Source organism: Hemicordylus capensis, chromosome 5 (assembly GCF_027244095.1).
Source record: "Hemicordylus capensis ecotype Gifberg chromosome 5, rHemCap1.1.pri, whole genome shotgun sequence".
Classification (NCBI taxonomy): domain Eukaryota; kingdom Metazoa; phylum Chordata; class Lepidosauria; order Squamata; family Cordylidae; genus Hemicordylus; species Hemicordylus capensis.
In genome coordinates, this window is record NC_069661.1 from 154,471,402 (window position 1) to 154,495,504 (window position 24,103).

General features: G+C 40.7%; 1 protein-coding gene and 1 long non-coding RNA gene across 9 annotated transcripts in view; both read left to right on the plus strand.

Moving 5' to 3' along the window:
- Window positions 1-251: 251 nt before the first annotated feature.
- KIF21A (kinesin family member 21A) overlaps window positions 252-24,103 on the plus strand; it is a 157,431-nt gene continuing 133,579 nt past the window's right edge. For all 8 annotated transcript variants that reach the window (XM_053253846.1, XM_053253850.1, XM_053253852.1 and 5 more), the window contains exon 1: window positions 252-733. In XM_053253846.1, coding sequence (XP_053109821.1) covers window positions 690-733 — 44 coding nt within the window. In that variant the 5' untranslated portion in view covers window positions 252-689. The remainder of the gene's footprint in view (window positions 734-24,103) is intronic.
- Window positions 21,990-23,188, plus strand: LOC128326646 (uncharacterized). Its single transcript, XR_008308167.1, has 3 exons — window positions 21,990-22,054; window positions 22,870-22,904; window positions 22,986-23,188. It is a non-coding gene; the product is annotated as an uncharacterized LOC128326646 (long non-coding RNA).

Here is a 24,103-nt window from a genome sequence, read left to right on the forward strand (position 1 = left end):
CGCGCGCTCCCGGGCCCGCGCGACATGAGCGAATAGGCAAGCGCGTGGCTCCTCCCAACCCCCAGTAGTCGCGGCGAGCAATGCCAGGCAGAGGAGCCCTTGTCGCTCCCGCTGTTTGCCTGGGGAGCTGAAGCAGGCAGGCAGCGAGAGGAGGGGCTTGGTTACGCATTGCGGCTGGAGAGAACCTGACGCCGCTGCCCGGGTTGAGAGCCGGCCGCCTGCTGGCGCAATTGTTTGGCCGTGAGGTGGGGGTAAGGGCGGTGTGGGGAACGATTCTCAGCCACCTAGGAAGAGTTGACTGCTCGGTTAATCCACGCACAACTCCGCCTAGCGGGGCTGGGAGCGCGAGCGCCCAAGTGGGCGGAGTGTAAACCTCGCCGCTGCTGGCAGCTACCTATCCATTCAGTCCGTCAGTCAGTCACCTAAAATGGCTGGAGAGAGGAGAAGGTGGAGGAGAAGGAGGAGGTGAGGCGCAACGAGACGACACAGTAGCCCCTTCAGCCGCCTCCTCTCAAAGCAGTCTCCGACCTTCGGTACTGAGGGGAGTGCTTTAATCAAGCAAGACTGCTGAGGGTTTTTTTGTGTGTGAAGTCTAAAGCTACCCTTTCGCCTCCCGTTTTCATTTTTCATATTTTCTTTAAATTATATGATCGTTTCTCCTGAAGTCTTCGCCTTCACCCTTTTGAAACATGTTGACCGGCCAAGACGAGAGCTCAGTCAGGGTCGCTGTCAGGTAAGGCGCTGTTTGGCTTCGGGTAGGTTCCCGGTGCTTTGGGGAGACTCTCTCGGGCAGATTTCTCTTACCTGCTGATTCTTCTGAATGAGAGGCTGGAGAAACACAGGAGCTGGAAATATGGCAATGCAGGGCGGGCTGGGAATATGGCAACAGTCGCTCCTGGAGGCAGGCCTGAGACACGGGGTAAGAGGGAAACGTTTGATTTCTTGCACTTATCCTTGGTAAACTCCTCGGCGGAGACAGGGTTGAGCAGGCACCTTGTTTCAGTACTAACGGCCTGTAAATGCCAAAACTAGGAGAGACCGCTGATCGCCAGATCTGCTTGAGCGAGGACAGAAAACATTATTCTCTGTGCTGTCGCCATAGATATGCGTGAAAACCGCTGTTTTTCAAAAAAATAAAATAAAGGGCTGGGATGATGGAAGAATCGACCTTCGCTCCCGGTATCGTCCTCAGCTGCTGTTTTTGCCCAGAACGCGGCTCTGCTTCTGCTTGCAGCTGTTGCATAGAGGAATTTGGTTTCCTTCAACTGCATATTTAATCTCTAGTGTTTAATGATGTATCAGCTGTGTTCGAGAAACTGAGGGTAGTACTTTCTGTGTCTAGTGTGCTCCCATGGTACAATTGTGTAAACAAGGAATGATCCAGATTTTTGGCCTGATCTGTTTTAGTACTGAAGGTGGTCGGTAAATTAATACCAGTCACAGATGTGAACATCAAGCAACTGAGCAAGCAACGCATGCAGTGTTATGTTTTAAGGCATTCTATTGTGTGCAGTTCCGAGACTACTGTGTTGTGTAGATGCTTCTGTTGTTACAGTCCTGACTCCTGGATGGGACTGTAATTGGCTGTAATTGGATTGGCTAATTGCAGAAAGTACCAGGGAGTAAATACTTGAGTGTTTTTGCGCTTGGATGGAAAATTGCAGCATCATTCTGCTGCACTAAAAAATTAATGAAGCATCTACAAAGGAACCTGCATATCTGGTAAATTTGTGTCAACAATTTCCTGCCCCTCCTTCAAGTTACAAAAGAATTTTCTCTATATAAACTTTATTTTTTGTTGGGAGCCTTCAAATAAATGAAGTTTAATTATTTGCATGCTAATTCTCCAGTGATGTATGTATATAGAGAGTTTGGTTTACTCTAGTGATGCTGTAAGTATGAGTAAGGGGTTACAAAACTGGGCCCTCGTATTGGCACAGTTGATAGAGGACCATGATCCTGAATCATGCACTATAGACAGACCCTCACATTTATTTACTTGTGAAGGACTTTAGTATGGCAAGTAAGCTTTAGCTTAGCATGTATAGGACTTGAGAACTAGATGATCAAAGAATAACACTTGGAAACCCTTCTCCCCCTTCCCAGTGTGTGAATCTGACACTTTGTTTTCAAGTCTTTATGAAAGTAACATTTACAAGACACATAGAGCCTATTCTATCTGGGCCTCAATTGTATGCAGTTATGATCCTCTGGAATTAATGAAGTTCTTTGTGAATGTGTTATCACAGCTGGAAAATCCATTCTGCAAGAGACAGAGTGAGTTTCCACTATTGAGCTACACAGAACTGTGTCATGTTATGTAGCATTCATAAGGCTGTACAAACACCTGCTATGATGGATGCAGAAGGATTGGTGGCTTCTGATAATGCCTGTATTGCAAGGGAGTTTGTCAGCTCTTCTAGAGCATGAAAAGGCAACGCCCAGTGAACTATGAGATGAAACTTGATGAATACTATAAGGATTTATATTTTTCAAAGTGATGTGATGTCACATTCACGTTGTCACTTATTCACGTGCATTTCTCTTAGGCCCCACAAGAGGTGTTTCTTATCCGTAACCAGGCAGAAGTTATATAGAGGAAATGCATCATATTAATATAGGATGGGTGTGTGTGTTGCATATTCACTATGCATGCTTACAATGGATAAATAAATACTTTAGAAAAACTGATGTTAATTACTTATAAATGGAAATGTTTCACAGCCCAGTCCTGATCATTGGTGCCAACATGTGTGCCTGTAATATGCCTCCTCCTATAATAGCTTACTTGTTGATATAGTAAATAAATAAGGCTGGACTGTTAGGCTGCTGTTTATATTTTTACCTTTTATATTTTTATATCCATATTCAGTATAAATGGTGTTGAAGTGACCCTTGCTAAATTTCAAATATGTAAAACATCCTAGAAAATGGACTATTTACAAGAAATAAAAACAATATAAAATGTTAATCTTTTCCTTCTGACAAACAACTTTCTTAAGAATGTTTTAGCTACTTTCTTGAAGTTAGTAAGAGACTCCCTCTGGGGTGGAATTCCAAAAAGAGGTGCCACCATTGAGAGAGGCCCTTCTTGTATATCAGTGAATAAGAGGAACTTCAGTAGGGTGTCCAGTCCAGTGTTGTGTCTAATTTTTTTCGTCTGTGTGCGGAATGAGTTCTGGGTGGATGTATCAAGGCAATGTGTGCACACATGCATTCAAAGTGGGGCCTTCCTGATTCAATCTGAGCTAAGGTTGCCATATTCTGGCTTTCCAAATCTGGGTGCCTAATTTGCATATATTATGTAAATTGGCTTAAAATAATTTTTGAGCAGAATAGTGACTGCACGTTTTGCTCCATAACTCTGCTTCTACAAGGGCTAGAGCTTAGCTCTTTTTTTTTTTTTTTTTTTAAAGAAAGCTCAAATCCAGGTAGGCTAAGCAATCTGGGTGAGATGCTTAAAATCCGGGTTAAACCTGGAATTTCAGGGGGCATGGCAACTCTGATCTGAGCGAGATCTAAAATTAGCTGCGTGGACATAAAAAAAACTTGTGAGGGTGCATGCGTGTGCACACCTTAGAGGGGACACTGGTCTCTACAGCAGTTTTTAACGCATGGAAACATGGAAAAATGCAAAACATGGTTATTCAGATAATCTCAACCTTTTGCCTGATAACCATGTGAGTTTGTACCAATGCACTGGATGTAAGAAGAGTACACTGTATATAAATGAAGAGAAACATCTCAGTGTAACCAGCTATTACTTACTTTTGAGATGGCTAGGGTCATAAAACTAATTCACTCATCCAAAAGGGCTTTAAATTGGTTTCTCTAACAGCATCTCTGCATGCCAGATGGCAAGCTGTGTTTGAATAATAAAGGGGAATTTCAAAAGTAGTTTGATATGGCACAGGGACCTATCATTCAAGACAAAAGTCCCAATAGGCTTGTGCAAGCTCTTTGGAATCTTCCTTTGTAAAGAAAGGAATTTTAATTCTGTGAAAGACTATTGTCTCAAGTTCTTAACTGGGCATTCTCTTGTAATAAATCAGATGCAACAAACACTCCAGCATTCTTAATATAAATCAATAAGATGCGACTTTAACAGAACATATTTTTGGATCACCCCATATGCAAATCTTTGGGTGGTTCACAATCTAAAAACAACAATTAAAATATCAACACAAGTAAAACAGATAATTTTTTTTAAAAAATATAAACTAAAAGTTTGACTAAACAGGTATGTCTTCAGGACCTTTAAGGAAATTCAGAAAATGGGAAGCTTTAATTTCACAAGGAAGCATACTCCAAAGTCCTGGGGCAACCTTAAAAAAGGCCCAGTTTTGAGTTGCCACCAACCATCTCCTCAGCTTTAGAATTTTTTTAAAAAAATCTTTTAAAATGCATCTGTTTACCCAAGCTTTTAATTAAATACTGTTTTAATAGTTTTAACATTGTGTTAAAATATTGTTTTAAAATTTTAAATTGCAGTGTTTTAACTTTTTTGGCTTTAAATAAAAACTTTTATTTTAACTAATGCTTTAATTTTTTCTGTTATTTTATTTTAAACTGCCCAGAGACATTAGTTTTGGGCAGTGTTAAAATATGATAAATAAACAAACAAACAAACAAACAAACAAACAAACCAAACTGGTGGCAGCTGCAACAGGAGATTCCCAGATGATCTTAATCACTGGTGAGGTTCATGAAGAAGAAGGCATTCTTTTAAATACCTTGGTAACGAGCCATTCAGAGCTTTATAGGTAATAACCAGCACTTTGTATTTTGCCCTGAAACTTGTTGGCAACCAGTTTTTCTTTCAAAATGAGTGTAATGTGATCTCTTCAGGTATGCCCAGAGATGAGCCTGGCTGCTGCATTCGGTACCAGCTGCAGTTTCTGGACTACATACAAAGGCAGCCCAATGTAGAGTGCATTGCAGTATTCAAGTCTGGATGTTACCAGCATATGCACCACTGTTTTAAGGTTGTTTATCTCCTGAAATTGATGTAGTTGGTGTATCAGCCAAAGCTGATAGAGAGCCCTCCTGGCCACTGCCTCAACCTGAGAAACCAGAGGCTTGGGTTCCAGACTATGTGCCTGCTCTTTCTGGGGGAACCCCATCCAGAACAAGAAGATCTAAGCCACTTCCTAAGTTCCGACCTCCTACAATGAGTACCTCCGTCTTTCTTGGGTTCAGCCTGTTTGTTCTCCCTCATCCATCCCATTACCGCCCCCAGGCAGGCATTTAGGGAAGTTAGCCCATTTCCTGATCAAGTTGACATGGAGAATTAGTTTGGGGTGTCATGAGCATATTGATAACACCCTGCACCAAATTCCTTGATTATCTCCCCAGCAGGTTCATGTAGGTGTTAAAAATGCGTAATTTTATAAACCTCTGTTCCATCTTCCTCTAGTTGCCTTTTTTCTAAATTAAACAAAGTTGACTTGGATAATGGGGATATTGTTCTTCAGACTAGCAAACTTGAAGGCCTTGTAGTAATGTTTCTAACTTATACATGGGAGTAGGGGGTGGGCGTGGGGACCTAGCAAGTTGCAGGTGTCTGCTTTAAATTAAAAACAAGCACTACCTACTAAAGCTACCACTTCCATTTTAAATACCTAGATAACTATAATAAAGTTGTTCTGATGCTAACTGGAAATATTAATGACTGAGAATTGTACATGATCAAAGACTCAAAGGAAATACCAAACCTTTTAGGTGAAGCCATGGCTCATCATCAAGTCATCATTTTAAACTCCCCTGTCTCTCTCACATTAGAGAATGACAGCAGCGAGTGACTATTGTTCTGGGAAGTCTGACATTAGTTGCGAAGAAGATTATTTGCCAAAAGACTTTCAGGGCCTTTATGCTTCACTCAACAGGAATATCTGGTACTCTATTCACTACCCCATAATTATACACAGTATTCTGGAATAAGTACTGTGCAAGATGATAGCTTGAGGGTTGCAATAACTGGGAGAGCTGAAACATTTTCTCTCACACCACATCATGTTAGCACAGTGTTTGTTTTGTAAAATTAATTTGCTGATATTTAAATTATACATCAATACAGAACTGTGTAAGTAGGGTGATTTTGGTCAGACACTTGAGCACACCAGTGTTCTGCAGTTCAGGGACCAGATTTTGTGAATATCCATAAAACAAAATTTCCCAAAGCCTCCTACTTTTCCAACAGAAACTGCTGAGCTTCGTGTCTTTGATCTTAGTGTCTTTTAGTAGATTCAGTCAACTACTTTGAGTGACTTCAGTCTCTCTAACAAAGACAGCTCAGGGGGGACTCACAAGCAGAAATACATCTGCCTGCTATAACTTGCAGGATAAAAGGCCTGACTTTAGGACTGCACACTCTTATATCTCAAAATATGACTCTTGATCTTTTAATCTTTAAAAAACAAAACAAAACCTATATACAGACTTCTTTGTGATTTCTACCTGGGATTTCTCAGTCTTCCCAAAGTCTGAATAATGAAGGGAAAATGTTAAGATTTTAATTCTTCTGAAATGAAGGCATTTTAAGATTAGCCAGTTGTTTGGTATTCACATTTCTATATTTAGTGGAACTTGTTTCTATATTTCAATGGATAAACCTGTCTTCAAATGGTTGATTTTATTTTACAAAGCTGTCTTTTTGAATAAATTTATCAAAGGTGAGTGTTTCTTTGGGTGAAAAATTACTTTTTACTACTTGTCTGAGGTGAATATGTATTCATTGCAGTTTTCCAAGAGTATCCTTTTCTCCTCCTCCTGATTTAATCTTACATTTTCCCTTCTAGTTTGTACTATATTTGTCCCATTCAAATAGTCTATTTCTAATTTTTGTGCAGTTCCTGCTCCCTGCTTGCCTTATAGCTAAAGTTAACTCCTTCAATATTTAATATTCCACCAGAAGACAAGGGTATAGTAATTTGGAAATAAAAAATTGTCTAGAACTCTGTTCTTATATATTCACAGTTTTGTGTTTTATTGAAATACTGGCATGCCTTCCCTGTAACATCAGCATGATAGCATGTTTTGTGTCATTGATCTAATGTAAACATGAGTATATGTTGTCTTAAATACTTATTTTGCTGGTGCATTTGTGGGGCATTTTCACAAATGACACTAGGAGAGCGTTTTGAGGTGTTTCTGAGTGGTGATCATGCATAGAGAATAAACTTCTTAAAATATCCTGTTAATTTATTTAACATAGTTGCGAATACAGTTCAAATACTTTTTTTCCTGAGCATCATTTGTGAATACACCCTTAGGATCAACAGGCTATTGGTCTTTCAGTGGACAAGATTTGTATATGTAACCCCGCTGTGGACCTGATAATCACTTGTTCAAAAGGAATTAAATCTCCATAGGATTTCATGCTGAAACAGCAATCTAATTACATTCTAGACTTTATTTGTTTTGTGTTATGGCACAGATATGCAGTTTTGTCTCCAAATGACCTTCCCCTGTAGAGTTCCATATTTCCCCCCCTTGTCCTCCAGTCAGTGGAAAGACTGGATGAAGATTTTGAGAGTGAGGCACTGTTGGTGTGTTGTTTGTATGTCACCTAGGTGTTTCTCTCCTATTTTTCTCGCTTCTCTTTTTCTGATCCTTGTTGTGCAGCTTAATTCTTATTCAGTGTCTTGACTGTGGTGAAAACTAGATATGGTTATTGGATCTAAATTCTGTCAAGTCGTAGAGTAATTATGAGCCCCATGACCTAGAGGCAGTGCAGGCACTATTAACCAATGTAGTTCTCTTTGGTTGATCTGAGTTAGTAAACAAATAAGTATAATCTAGATGAACAGAAATTTTCAGAAGTCTACAAAGGTATTCATTTTATTTGTTCAATTCCAATTTTCATGTATACAGCATTGCAGATAACTATGTCCAGGCTCTCTCTTTGCGGGCATAGTCACTGCTGGTACACTAGCCACAACTGGTGAAAGGTGCTTTGAGCCACAGATGCCACTTGGAACTTATGTCCAGCTTTGTCATTCATCAGCACCCTAAACTGTGATCCTGATCCTGTAGGAGGAGTGCAATCCTATCTATGACCGATACAACACTATCTTCCTGGGAAGATGGGTCACCCACTAACAGTACCTCTATCTTGTCAAGGTGAAGTTTTAGTGTATTAACACCACCACTTGATTGCTCAACCTGGACACTGGTTTAACACTCTTACTGCCAGCTCCTGAACCTGATGGAAAGAAGCAGTAGACCTTGGTGTTGTCAGCATGGTGATAGCACCTCAGTCCAAATCTCACACATGTCATCACTCAGCACATCCATAAATGTAAATGTTGAATGTCAACATTTACTCCTACAGGACCCCATAGCATAAATGTCACAGTGCTATCACTGTGATAGCTATTAGTCTGCTATCACTGCCTTGGAGAATCGGCCATCTTTCAAAGGGATGCCAGTTGCACAAAGACTTGGCCCTTGCGATTCTGGCAATACTGACTCCCTCTTACATATGTTTCTGTACTGTAACTGTTACAATGGAGGAAGGCAATGTTTTCTGTTTTTGCTGCCTTTGTTTGTCATAGCCTGGATGTTTTGATTATCACCTTTTTAGTGATATCATCATCTGGATAGGACTAATGTTGATACCTCTGTGAAAGTTGCCATTTAAAAAATGTCATTAGAATTGACAGGTGATTTTAGATACTGATATGTTCATTATGTAAATAGTCAATGGACTACAGTTATGAGTGATAGAAGAATCATTGAAGCACAGTGCTCTAATCCTCAATCCAGACAGCTCATTCAGAAAAATACCATGGTGGGATCAAAAGCTAGCAAGAGGTCCAAGATAACTAGCTATGTCACATTCACGCTGTCTATCAGATGAATAAAAGTTCTTTCAGTGGCAAGTCAGATCGAAGTGGATCTAGATTAGGGCTGCACAACTTTGTCCATCGAGCTACAACTCCTACAATGGCCAGTAGTTGGGGATTATGAGAGTTGTAGGTCAATATCTGCAGAAGTCTGCAGCAGTGTTCTCTCTAATTTCTTTCATCTTGTGTGTGGAATGAATCTTGTTCTGGGTGGAAGTATCAAGGCAGTGTGCACACACATGCATTCAGAGTGGGGCCTTCCTGATTCAGCCTGAGCAGAATCTAAAATGAACTGAGAGGACATAAAAAAATGTGTGAAGGATCCTTAGAGGGAACACTGGTGTGCATCCCTGATCTAGATAATTGTGCACATGGTGCAGTGGCTTTGGGTTTCACTGCAAGGAAATAGTTCCTATATCACAAACGTTTTGTGACACTAGAGTTTATCTCTTCTTCCTAGAATGCCATATATTCAGTATATTTAGGTTCTTCACATCTCTGGTCATGATGATAGCTGGTCCTATTGATTTTCTAAATAGTTGAAATAAAGTAGTTGTACCACTGTTTCAATACTTGCATTGTTTTGTTTGTAAATTGTAATACAACCACATGTGCAGGTTAAGTGGATACCCACAGATGTGGAAAGTGGTATCACTTTGGGGATATTGCATTTTAAGAAATAAGAGACTAAATAAATCCTAGAAATAATGGCATATTTAAAATGCAGTGATTTAGTTGTATTTTATTTCATGATGCATATATTTCATGTCATGATCAAAATATTTAAGATGGAACATAGATATTTCCTTGTTAATTGTGGAAATTATGCAATGGTTTACCAAGATCTGGCTCAATTTTGGTATTTCACCAAAGCATAGTTAGCACAAATTATGGTTTTAAAAGCTGGTTTCAAGCTGTGGTTTGAAATAGGCTTTAAAAACCATAATTTATGCTAAACATGGTTAATTTGCCAGATTTCAAATCATGGTTTGTTGGCTGAGGCATTGCACTAAACTACAGCTAAACTCTCTTAGCCATGATTTGGTGTGCTGTCTGAACTGAACCATAGTAACTGACACGCCTTTGATATCAACCAGAATGGTGCAGAAGGTTGGCTTATTCAGGGCATGGCAACATATTGTGTGAAAGGATTTACTGCCTTCTGTAAATTTTCTAAAGCAATCCATGGTTAAGTCAAGGAAGACATGAGGTCTTTCTCCTCCTCCACCCCATGCTGGAGCTCATCATTCTGGGCTAAGTACGGAGCATGCTAGGAAGACAGGACTGATGACATTGTAGTTTTAAGTTCTTGCAACTGGGACGCAGCACACGGAGAGAGCTCTTTCTTGTCAGGCCTTCGGTTTTCTATTTTTTCCTTTCCCCCTGCTCCTTCTTTCCCCTGTTTTTAACTTAAATTGTGCAAGGATGGGAAGGAGTGACTTAGGCCATTATTACTGCAAATTCAAAACCTCTTTTTCCTGTTTTAATCAGACCAGTTCAGCATAGTTTTCTTTCTTTGAATTGTTTTACTTTCGGTTTCCTTTCATCCTCTTATGGAGCGAGCACAATCTGATGACCTTTGGGGGGTAGGTTCCCTGTCTGAAGGGCCCACTTCGGCTACACAGCCAATTACAGAGCAGCCCGTTAGGGCAAAATCGCTTTCTCCCGCTCTGTCCAGTCCCCCTCCCCTTGTGCTGGTGGCAAGGACGCCCATAGCAGCCGCAGTTCTATGCAAAGCTGCAAAAAAGGCAAAGCACCTCGGAGAGGATGTGCAGCCTCCAAAAAAGAAAAAATCACCTTCTCCTCTGCGTCTTAGGGAATGCCTAATTATTCAAGATTTATGCAGATACACAAAGCCCCACCAAAAAAAGGCACATCATAGAGTGGCAAAAGATGGCCGGCCGGCCAGGTCCCTGTGGGCTCTTCCCTGGTGTCCAGTTTACTCACCTTAGGGATGATTGATGTTGAGGGGGAACTGGCTAGCCTGTGCTGTCCCCTCACACAGGGCACAAATGCCCACAATTTGAAAGATTTGGCCCCATCTCCATCTTGGCCGGACAACACAGCACAGCCTGCAGATGCCACAGATAGAGCACGCCTCCTAATTGAGGCTCTTCCAAGAACACCCCTGGATGCTCCACCAGCAGGTCCAAGTGGTAGCCAGTCAATACCTGGAAGTACACTGAGGGAAATAAGTATTTGATTCCCTTCTGATTTTGTCCGTTTGCCCTCTGACACAGAAATGACCAGGCTATAATTGGAATGGTAGGTTTATTGTAGCTGTGAGAGACAGAATAACAACAAACAAACCCTCAAAAGCCCAGTGCCCAAAAGTCAGCGATGGATTTGCATTGTAGTGAGGGAAATAAGTATTCGATCCCCTATCAACCAGCAAGATTTCAGGCTCCCAAGTGTCTTTTCACTATATGCAGGTAACGAGCTGAGATGAGGAACACCCTCTGTAAGGGAGTGCTCCTAATCCCAGCTTGTTACAGTACCTGTATAAAAGACACCTGTCCATAGAAGCAAGCAATCACTCAGCTTCCAAACTCACCACCATGCCCAAGACCAAAGAGCTGTCGAAGGATGTCAGGGACAAGGTTGTAGACCTGCACAAGGCTGGACTGGGCTACAAGACTATCGCCAAGCAGCTTGGTGAGAAGGTGACTTCAGTTGGCACGATAACTCGCAAATGGAAGAAACACAAAATAACTGTCAATCTCCCTCGGTCTGGGGCTCCATGCAAGATCTCACCTCGTGGAGTTGCAATGATCATGAGAACGGTGACAAAGCAGCCCAGAACTACACGGGGGGAACTTGTCAATGATCTCAGGGCAGCTGGAACCATAGTCACCAAGCAAACAATTGGTAACACACTACGCCGTGAAGGACTGAAATCTTGCAGTGCCCGCAAGGTCCCCCTGCTCAAGGCAGCACATGTACAGGCCCATCTGCAGTTTGCCAATGCACATCTGAATTATCCAGAGGAGAACTGGGTGAAAGTGTTGTGGTCAGATGAGACCAAAATTGAGCTCTTTGGCATCAACTCAACTTGCCGTGTGTGGAGGAGGAGGAATGCTGCCTATGAGCCCAAGAACACCATCCCCACCGTCAAACATGGAGGTGGACACATTATGCTTTGGGGGTGTTTTTCTGCTAAGGGGACCGGACACCTTCACCGCATCGAAGGGACAATGGATGGGACCATGTACTGTCAGCACCTCCTTCCCTCAGCCAGGGCATTGAGAATGGGTTGTGGATGGGTATTCTAGCATGACAATGACCCAAAACACACAGCCAAGGCAACAAAGGAGTGGCTCAAGAAAAAGCACATGAAGGTCCTGGAGTGGCCCAGCCAGTCTCCAGACCTAATCCCATAGAAAATCTGTGGAGGGAGCTGAAGGTTCGGGTTGCCAAACATCAGCCTCGAAACCTTTCTGACCTTTCTGACTTGGAGAGGATCTGCAAAGAGGAGAGGGACAACATCCCTCCTGGGTTGTGTGCAAACCTGGTGGCCAACTACAAGAAACGTCTGACCTCTGTGATTGCCAACAAGGGTTTTGCCACTAAGTACTAAGACATCTTTTGTGAAGGGATCGAATACTTATTTCCCTCACTACAATGCAAATCCATCGCTGACTTTTGGGCACTGGGCTTTTGAGGGTTTGTTTGTTGTTGTTCTGTCTCTCACAGCTACAATAAACCTACCATTCCAATTATAGCCTGGTCATTTCTGTGTCAGAGGGCAAATGGACAAAATCAGCAGGGGATCAAATACTTATTTCCCTCACTGTAGATGTTCTTTCTCTTACAACACTGAGATGGTACTCAAGTTGATCGCTTTTGGATGGAGTCAGCTCCTTGAGGTTCCTAGTTGCTATTTTTCTTTGAATCGGTCTACCCTTTGTATATAAGATTGCTATTCTACCTAGCTAATCTCTCTGTTTTTACCTTTCTCGAGTTGCTTCTGTCTGTTTTTTCACAAGTTTTCTAGAAAGCTCTCCTGTACTTATTACTGCTGCTCCTTGCTACAGTCTTGGAACTGGGGTCTAGCCATCTCCCTGTGTCAGGAAGTTAAAACTACAATGACTTCAGTCCTATCTTTTGAGCATGCTCCATACTTAACTCAGAACGATGAGCTCCAGACACAGGGAAAAAGAACCCTTCACAGGTAAGACCAATGTTTCTTTGCATACCTTTTCATTTGTCCCATATGAGAAACAATACTCTGTTTTCATGATTTAATGTATATCATCATAATTGGAATATTGAATCTACACTTCTGTTTTCCAGTGCTATACCATGTGTTAGTATCTAGCAAAGAGAGTTTTTTCTTTGTTTTAAAAATCTGACTTTATTTATTTACTGCATCATGATGGAAATGTGCTCATTAATTTTACAAAAGCCTAGAGCCGCCCTCTGCATTCAAGACAGGTATCCTGCACAACAGGATAATATTGGGTAGTGAATGGACTCCAGTTAAAGCTTACGTGTGTCTTAGCCTAGTATGCCACTTACATACCCACTGTTTAATTTCCAAAATACTTTATCTACCTTATAGCAGGTTTAGAACTTAGAGATTTTTAACTTTGTTGTCCTCATACTTTGTTGTGCAACTGCACTGCCACCACTTTTATCAGCAGTTTCCTGCATATATAGTGTGCATGTATAATTTTATATATACATACTCATCTGAAAATAATCTTTTGTTAAAGGTGGTGACAGTGTGCCATAGCACAACAAGGTATGGGACAAAAAGAGGCAACAATGGGCCCTCCAAACCTGCAACGAAAAAGCATTTTGGAAATTTAAGTAATGACATATGGCAAACTAGTACCATGTATAAAAATATACTCAATATTTATATACTGTTTTTGAAGATGAACATTTCCCTTGAATGGTTTACAGTTTAAAAAATTAAAAACATAGAAAAGCTTTGGTTAAAAAGATCTACAAAACAAGACAGCAAATAACAGCAGAATCAGATCCTTTAAAAATATAATTGACAAATTCAAGGCCGATATCAGTTAATACCGAAGTAGAATAAAAATGTCCTCTTTTTACTTAAAAGCAGTAACTGTGGGGGTTTGACCTAAGTTCTTAGGTGACGGGTTCAACAGCTATAGCACCACAACAGGATAGGCCCTCTCCCTGGTTCACGCCAATCATATTTGTGTAGACAACAGACCAGAAGGTCCTGAGATTATTTTAAGGCCCAGCTAGGTTAACATGGGCACAGATGATCTTTGATTACTTAATCCCAAGCCATGTAGCATTTTAAAAGTCATGCCCAGCAATTTTAACTGAGCATAAAAAGAAGTATCATGCATGAACCCCATTCAGATCACAGGCTGTACTTGAGTACAGCCTCTGGAAAAGCTCTGGAAGTCCTGCCCTTTGCGGCAGTCAGTTTAGAGCCCTTGTCTGAACAGGCAAAATCTGTAAGGGTGATGGCAGGTGCTTACATGATTGGGAGGCTCCTGTGCCTGGGGGAGACTTAGTCGCAGGAGCTTCGCAGTCATGGAAGCACCTGCCATCACGTTTGCAGCCTTCACCTCTTCACATGAGGGCTGTAAGCTTAAGTGGCTCCTCGAGGGAAAGCAATGATTGACGCACCAGGCAGGACTTTGGGGGCTTTTCTGGAGGCTGTACTCAGCTACAGCCTTGAGTTTATATGGGTCAGTTTTCTATATATGCAACTACATGCACCTGAATGTAAAAAGGCAAGGACAGCAATGGAAGCAGAACTGGCATGGATTGCTGGGTAGGATTGTTGAGTGTCTTGGGCATCAGCAGGTAGTGTGGGTAATGAGGCATTTATATTTATCACACTTAAATTGGTGTGCGTTGGAGTGAAGGGTAGTCCTCTTACCCAAATACAGATACAAGGGAGAATGGCTTTTCACCCACAACCAATTAAAAATTATGCATGCATAAGGAACACTTTGTTTGTCTGAAATTATTTTGTGTCTGCTTGTGAATCCTGTGACTATTTTTTTTGTTTTGGGGTGTGTGTGTGTGTGTTAATGAAGAATTCTTGGTGCAGAGAGAGAGAACTTCTTTTGATTGATTGATTTCACAGTCAAATAACCCTCCTCCCTTCCAATTTTCCTGTTCAGCTACAATTTTTCTATGTTGTTATTGATTCTTAGAGTCCAGTCTTCTTCCAGGCATTGATGTAAATCCATTGAACAAAACAGAGTTATCCAATATGAATGACTGTGGAATTAGATTTCAGAAGTATCACCATAGCAATGACATTAAAGAAGGGAAGGCTGCATACAGGTGAAACTCGGAAAATTAGAATATCGTGCAAAAGTCCATTAATTTCAGTAATGCAAATTAAAAGGTGAAACTGATATATGAGACAGACGCATTACATGCAAAGCGAAATAAGTCAAGCCTTAATTTGTTATAATTGTGATGATCGTGGCGTACAGTTCATGAAAACCCAAAATCCACAATCTCAGAAAATTAGAATATTACATGGAACCAAGAAGACAAGGATTGAAGAATAGAACAATATCGGACCTCTGAAAAGTATAAGCATGCATATGTATTCAGTACTTGGTTTGGGCCCCTTTTGCAGCAATTACTGCCTCAATGCGGCGTGGCATGGATGCTATCAGCCTGTGGCACGGATGAGGTATTATGGAAGACCAGGATGCTTCATTAGGGGCCTTCAGCAATTCTGCATTGTTTGGTCTCATGTCTCTCATCCTTCTCTTGGCAATGCCCCATAGATTCTCTATGGGGTCAGGTCAGGCGAGTTTGCTGGCCAGTCAAGCACAGTACGCTGTATACTTTTCAGAGGTCCGATATTGTTCTATTCGTGATTCGTGGGGCAGATGTGGACACAAAACAAATAATGGGTGATTCAATTCAGGCACAAATAGAATTTTTAAAAAATCAATTTGTGTACATCCCTAGTTGTTTACAACAATGCCATTTGGGTCTTAATGCCTGAGGGAACGTTTGGGTACTCTCTCTGCAGAAGAAAAGACCTCTTATGCAGTCTTTTTGGTGCTGAATTGTCAGTTTGATTTTTGAAGATAAATTTTCTTTAAAACGAAAACAAATGTTGGAACCCAAACTGTGAGGATATATTACTTTACCTCAACGTGGCTTCTCTTTTGAGTAAGTAAAAAGAGGAAAAGTAGCACAGATAGTGAGTAGCACAGATAGTGAGTACATTTACAAAATGTACCCAAATCTTGGACAATGATTACTTAATCTCTCAAGCATTAGGAAAGATAGATGAATAGTGCTTCATTTTACAAATTAGCTAATACAGGCATTGTGTGAATAAAACATTGTGAGCTGTACCTGTAGCTGAGAACTCCTGAATGATAGTTCTAAAGGTTTGTAAACTATTTATAGAACTAACCCTGCTACATTTGAGAATCTCAAGATTATTTGAAACTGGCTTGATGGAATTCCTACTTAAAGGCTTACTTCAAATGGCACAATAGTTTCCACAGTATGAAGTTGGCCCACATTTGCAGGTCTTGCTATGTTCTGAATGCTGAGAAAACCAATTCCTTCATCTTGCTTGCAAAGCCAGGTAGATGTTCAGAGGTATTTTCCTGACTTTAGGAAGTTGACCAAAAAGCCAGCTGAGAACACTTGAACTAGAAACTGGCATGTATTTTCAATCCATCAATGTTTTTGTTTTGTTCTATACCATAGATCATAGCAAGGAAGGACGTTTGGTGAATTATATTCAAACCTAGCCAAACTAGGATGATAACCAGACAAAACGTATGTTTGTTACACTTTTATCTTGCCCTTCCTGAAGGACCAAAGGCATCCCTCTCACCACACTTCCTTAGGGGCCTGACACTGCCTTATATCATTTATTTGGGGGGGGATGTCCCTGAGCTGTTCCCCCAACATGTGTGCATGTGCGCATGCACACACATAAAAGGAGTACGTACATCTTTTCTATTATGTGGCATAAAAGCAAGCAGCTTTGGAGAAATGAAGTTTAACAAACCAACAGTTCAAGGGATACGGTTCAGAACTCTTCCACCGTCCCATACATGCACATCCCTGAATGCTCATCTTGTTTTAGTCTGCTACTGGATTCTGCCTCTTTGACTACATTACACAAAACTATGCATCACATGTAGATTGGCCCTTTGGTCAGCGGTCTCTCTAATTTTTTTCATACCTGTGCAGAATGAGTTTTGTTCTGGGCGGCAGTATTAAGGCAGTGGGTGCATACCTGCATTCAGAATGGGGCCTTCCTGATTCAAACTGAGGGGGATCTAAAATGAACTGAGCGGGCATCCAAAAACTTGTGAGCATGGGAATGTAAAAATAGACTTTAGTGAGACAGAACATATTTATAGCATACTGATTTTGAATGATTTTCAGTTAAATTTTAAGTTTACACCCATCAGGATTGTAGCTTGACCCCTCTGCTGCCTGTTGTTTAACTGGCAAAGGGACGTAAAAAGGAAATTTAAGATTAAGGTATTGTAGACCTTATGCATCTACGATAATTATTCATTGGAGTGGGGTGGGTGGACATCAGGCTTGTGGGATCTAAACTGTCTTTTACTAGAACCCAGAGTCCACCAACTGGATCCAGGTAGAAGAAGTTGTTCTGGTAAGAACTAATCTGCCTACTTTCCTCTTACTATAATCTTAGCTGATAATTACCATCCTCACAAATTAGCCCACTTCAGCCTTAATAGTTCACATGTCCACCATCTTGAATTGGGGTGGATAACATTACAAACTATTCCATAGAACCATCCCTATGTGTCCTCACACTTGTAGCAAATTTGGTTCAAATTGATTAGGCAGTTCACAAGTTAAACAATTTGAGCATCATGTGTCTGCCATTTTGAATCAGGGTGGATGACATCATTACAAACTATGCCCTTGAGCTGTCCCTATGTGTCCCTACAGCTGTAGCAAATTTGCTCCAGATTAGACAGTTCACAAGTTAGCCCAGTTACTTCTCAAACTTTTATGCATCTGCCATCTTGAATCAGGGTGGATGACATTATAAACAATGTCATTGAGGCCTCCCTATGCGTCCCTACAGTTGTAACACACTTGGTTAAAATTGGTTTGGTGTTTTACAAGTTAGCCCACTTGCACCTCAGATTTTCACACATCTGCCATTTTAAATTGAGGTGGATAACATCATCACAAACTATGCCACTGAGGTGAACCTATGTTTCATAACTCTAACAAATTTGGTTCAAATTGGTTACAGTCCACAAGTTAGCCCACTTGCGCTTCAAACGTTTATGCATCCTTGATCTTGAATAGGGGTGGATATCTTCACAAACTATGCTGTTGAGGTGTCCTATGTGTTTCTACAAGTGTACCCAATTTGGTTCATATTGGTCGAGGCACTGCAAAGTTGATAGTGAGGGACACCCACCCACAGAATGCTGTGTGATCCCATAAGCTTACTTTCCTTAAGTAAATTAGTCTAAAAAAGTGACTTATGGGCAGATAAAAATGTAGAATTCAATAACAGGGTGCCTCTGAGCAGATGCTTAGCCCAGGAATTGGTTTGCCATAGCAGAACTGAACTCTCAGTCTTTTCAGACCAACAGTTCATTTCTGGGTTTTGCCCAAGCATTGTTCATTTCAGCAGCATAGTTTGGTGGTGTAGGAGAAGTCTTGTTGCTGCTGCTGCTGTTAAGCATTGGAAACAGTTACTGATCTGCTGTAAATCATTTAGAGATTTAACAGCAGATCCAATCTGCCTTTTGCAGCTTCTTATACGGTATGCTGACAGTGTGAATTTCACTAAAATAGGGCATACCATTTTAATGAGCTATATTGGCTGCAGTCCACTCACATTTACATGGGAGTGAGGGCTATGCCACAGGCTAGCACTTGGTAGGGTTGCAATGAAGGCCTTGGAAAGGATATTTAGATGCCGTGACGTGTCTACACCTACAAAGATTAGAATTGTTTGGGCAGTGTTTTTCCTCGTGACACTCTATGGATGGAAAAGCTGGACTTTGAAGAAGCAAGATAGAAAAAGCATTGACACTTTTGAACTTTGGTGCTGGAGAAGACTTTTGAGGATACCATGGACAGCCAGGAAAACAAACAAATGGATCATAGAACAAATCAAGCCAGAATTTTCACTTGAGACACAAATGACCAGGCTCAAACTATCATATTTCGGACACATTATGTGAAGATCCAGCTTCTTTGAGAAGTCCATAATGCTGGAAAAAGTTGAAGGAAAGAGAAGAAGCGGACAACCAGCAACAAGGTGGATGGACTCGATTATGACAGCAATGAACGCACCACTGAGAGACCTTAAAGGCCAAGTTGAAGACCGATCATCCTGGAGAGAATCTATCTATGTGGTCACTAGGAGTCAACACCAACTTGATGGCACTTAATCAGTCAATCAGTAAATAAATCAGTGGCTGTAAATCAGTGGGGCTTCTGAACAAACATGCATAGAATTGGGTTTTAAATGTTTTAGAACACTCTACTTTTATTGTGTACAATAGTCTTGAAGTACACATAGGATTTATTATGTAATTGAGATAATTAGCAGAGTTTTCATTGCCTGTTCTGAACTCAGTGAAACAGAAGCGGTACAAAAATTAAACAAAATATTTTGGGTTAACTCATTAATTCATGATGTTGCAAAATAATTCCCCCTATGCCATATGAAAACTTCTCCAGTTCTGGAAAGTTTATGGCAGTTTGTTTTGACAATGTGTCCTTTTTGTTAAGTTGGATTTACAGTGCAAGACACAGTTCTAAAATTCTAATGTCAGGTTGTGTGTATTAGAGGTGTACTGGCTATTACTGCATTGTCTCGTGGTGTTAGTTATTTCCAAAATGCAAGAATTGTTAAACTGTATTCTTAAAATATAGATTTAAGAACAGGATATTAAAAAGTTATTTCTTATACACTTATGTTTCTCATTGTCTTCATCTTTCCTATGTTCCAGTATGCTACAAGCTATTTGCCTTGGAGATGTACTCTGAATGTGATACATGACACACATCCTCCACTCTGCCAGGTTTCACTGTCATTAACACTGTAGCATGTTGGATTATTATTTTGATTGATACCCTACTGGCAAAGACTAGAATATAGGTTATAACTGAAAAACACACCACTACAGTTTGTAAAGGTATTGGTTAATCCATGGGGTAGTAATAGCTTCTTGGCCTTTTGGTAAGATCAAGCGTAAACATTATTTACTCCCAAACCATTCACAGAGATACTCAGAAGAGTAGATCTGTTAAGAATCTAGAAAAGATCTTGTGTGTTCAGCCTCTCTGCTGCTTTGACACAAGACATGGAAGGAACGGGTTCTGATCTAAGCATAAAGAATGATTATAGTATTACAACAGCATTTTGTGGGGTCTATTTGACCTCTACTTCCATAAGTGCATAGTAGTTTGATTTCCCTATGTAATGTAATAGCAGTTGTCACCAGTACCCCAATATATGTATTGGTAAAAGCTGCAATTTTAAATAATATTACAAGAGGATGGTATGAAGTACTACAGGGCACTTGTCCTCATTAAGGTTGATTCAGATCTGGAACATGGAATTGCAGGACACAGAACACAAAGTTTATTATTATTATTCCATCTCAAATGTATGTTGTACCCTAATTTCTTCCAGGGTTAATAATCTGCCATATTGTGGGCCATAGGCACATGTCAGAATTTATTTGACATAGTTCAAAAGCCTGCTCTTGAATATACTTAGATTAAATTGCAAAACAGAAATGGCAGTGTACTTTAAGAGCATTTGCTGTAGTAATTTTTAGCCTACTTTCCCCTAGGTTTATGAGATCACCTGGCATTCTGTCCATCTGTGTGTCTGAACCCCCTATCCACCTCACAATACATGGGCCAATATGAACCAAATTTGCTACAGTTGTAGGGACACTTAGGGATACCTCAATGGCATAGTTGGTGATGATGTTGTCCACCCTGATTCAAGATGGCGGCCATGTGAATGTTTGAGGTGCAAATGGGCTTACCTGTGAACTGCCTAACTGATTTGAACCAAATTTGGTATAGTTGTAGTGAGTGACACATGGACACCTCAGTGGTGTGACTTGTGATGTCATCCACCCCATTTCAAGATGGTGGATACATGAACATTTGAAGTGCAAGTAGGAACCGATTTGGACCAAATTCAGTTGAAAAAAATTAGGAAAGTAGGCAGATTAGTTCTTACCAGAACAACTTGTTTAAGTATACTTCATAATGATGAGAGGTCTAGGTGTTCCTCAGAAGCAATTGCATGTAGTGTGAAGCACAAAGAGGTTCTGTGACTGCCCCCTGTCCTCCCTAAATGATCTTGTTTGGACAGAATGTAATCTGAAATACATTTTCTTTGTCCTTTTAAACATTGTAAAGAAAAGTAGGGATGGGAGGCCATTTGTATTTATGCATTTATGAATAACAGCTTAGTCAACATGAGCAGTTAAGATCTTCAGTAGTTTGAGTGCAGTCAAAAGGAATTGGTGTTCACTAAACTCTCAAGTTTCTTGTAAATTGCTTTGAGGTAAAATATTGACAGAAGTGATGTGTGAATTAGGACTAAAAAGTATGGGGCTAAGTTTTTTCTTTGGCATTAAACAGGTATTTCAGCACTCGGGCAAATCCCCCTCAAGTAAGTCTTGATGGGAAGTTACATAGCCATCTAATTATTCTTCTATTGTCAGTTCTGAATTGTAAACTATAGCTAAAAGCAATATGTTGCATTTGTCAGTGTTAGTGAACAGATGGGGTTTTTGCATGTCAGCAAATTAAGCCTTTCTCTTGGATCAGTGGAGAGAAGCATGTTCTGCTTCTGCTTTTGTCTCAGCCATCTGTATCTAGACTAAAAGTGAGACCTTCTATATCATTCTTTGTTATCTCACCTTGTGTTTGATGAATAGATGGATACACATTTCTAAGCTACATGGAATCTTCTAACAAAAAGAGGGGCAGTGGGAACTTTAGGGCTCATGTAATATACTCCTTGAAGATAACAAGGCCAATTAAGTGGGAAGTGTACTTACAGAATACACTTACAGACTCTTAATCTGGGGATAGTTATAAAGGGTACAATTCTACTTTTTAAAATTCTGCTTAAAATCAGTGTGTGTGGAATGGTTGTGTTTTTTGCTAGAAACTTCAGAGTGAGGTGGGTTGCATCTAAAAGAAGATATCGATGAAACAAAGTGCCCACAGTTAAGGTATGTGTCAGTTCTTCTGAATCAGAAGTAATGGTAAGAGGTTGGGTGGACCGGTGACTAAAAGCTGTGTTTGGCTTGTTAGAGCAGTTAGGTTTTGTGTACAAAGTCCCTCAAATGACGTTTTCAAATATCATCATTTTCTGCAGGAGTATTATTTCCCATGTTGGTAAATCAACTTTCCCCTCAGTTATTTCTTGAACAAAATAAAACCTGTTGCTTTCCAGTTGTGTGATGCACATTGATCTGGAAACATGGACAATCCAAATGTAGACTGGAAAAGCAGACTGGGCTGATGAAGAAGGATAGCATTACAGTCTATACCAGCTGGCCCGGAATGTGCCTTTTTTCTCCCCTGCCGCCCGGCCACCCGTGTTCCTTCCCATAACTGCTGAGGTCTTTCTGAAGTGGAAATTTCAGGAAAGGGGCCAAGTAAGCTAGCTCCTTAGCACAATGGAAAGAGATCCTGGGGCTGCCAGTCCCCCAGCAGTAGGCCCAGGGTCTGGGCTGGACTTGAGGCATGGGAGTGTCTGCAGGAGAAGCAGAAAATCATTCACACTGTGCAGGTTGGCACATACATACAGAATTTGTGCAATGCACACTGAGGGCGAGAAGGGGCATCTTTTATTGAGATCTTCTACTTTAAAGGCAGAGTTAGGTATGTGTTCATTTTGGAAACTGTTCCTCAAATGGCTGAAAGCAAATACTTGATTAAATTAAGACTTGTGATGCTCCCTGCTCTTATTCAAGTGCTCCAAACAAACAATAGACTAATGACTCTTGCCCTTCTGGATCTCTTTTTTGTTCCTGCTGCCAAGACTACTCTCTGTGCTTCACATTGTGCGAGATTCAGGTACTCCCTAAAGCTGAGATACTAATTTAATGTCAATTTGCTTCTTGGAATCAGATGGCTCTTAATCTTTGTTCATCTTAGCTGTGTCTTCAGGCTGCGATCAGACTGGTATGGCTGCTCTTCATCCTGGGTGAGCCTTACTCTTGCTCTGGGGCACCAGGAAGATCAAATCAGTGACACAGACAGCATACCCAGACTTTGGAGCCGGGTCGGCATTGTGAGAGGAGAGAAATGAGGGGTTCTGGTAGTTTGCCTTTAACCTTCTCTTCCCTGGTATTCTTTTTAATAATTATTTTATATTGAAGGTTTTTTTAAAAAAGTTTGTAAGGCATTTTGGGGAGCTTTGCACTCAAAAGGTGGGATATAAATGTATTAAATATAAACAAGTATGGTTTTTCTTTGTCTCATGACTTTGTGATTGTGAGCGCTTGTTATATTATTCTGTGTTGCCCTTTTTTGAAAGCCTGTAAGCAAAATAGAGGGACAGGAGAAATTAAGCAAAACAGAATCTCAACTCAATCCATTACTCAAAAGCCAGACACAAACAGCAGGTAGACTTTCCAGTACTCCTGAAAAAGTATTCAAGCTTGGACTTTGGTGAGTTTTCAAAAGGAGCAAGTTTTGTAGCTGGGGGAAGCCAGCAAGAATACCTCTTTTCACATATTTACCTTCTGAACCAGATGCAGAGAGGGTGCCTTCCATCCATGTCCCTGCAGTGGCTTCCGTGTGCAGAAATGAAAAAGAACATAATCTGGTCTAGGAAGTCTCTTACTAAGGGTCCCTCTAGTTCAGTATTCTGTTCCCACCAGTGGCCATCCAGATTCCTCAAGGGCATGATGAAGGCAACAGCCCCTAATCCCAATTGTTCAGTATGTCAGTAGTTTTTTGGTGTTTTTTTTTTAAATGGTTCACATTTGCACTAACAAGCATGCATAGCTTGGTACACAGAGCACACACTTCACACACATAAGGTTTCTGGTACAATTACTAGCATTTCTGATATTTTTTCTAGAAGAAAATCTGGTAAAGTTGAGAGAAAGCTCTGCCTGAGCCCTTAGGAAACTGCTGCCCATCATAAGTAATAATGAAGTGGATGGATCAATGGTCTGACTCTGTATAAAGTGACTTCATGTCCTTGTAAAAGTGCAGTGGTGATCCCTAAAAGATAGAAAACTCCTTTGCTATTTCCTGTTTACATA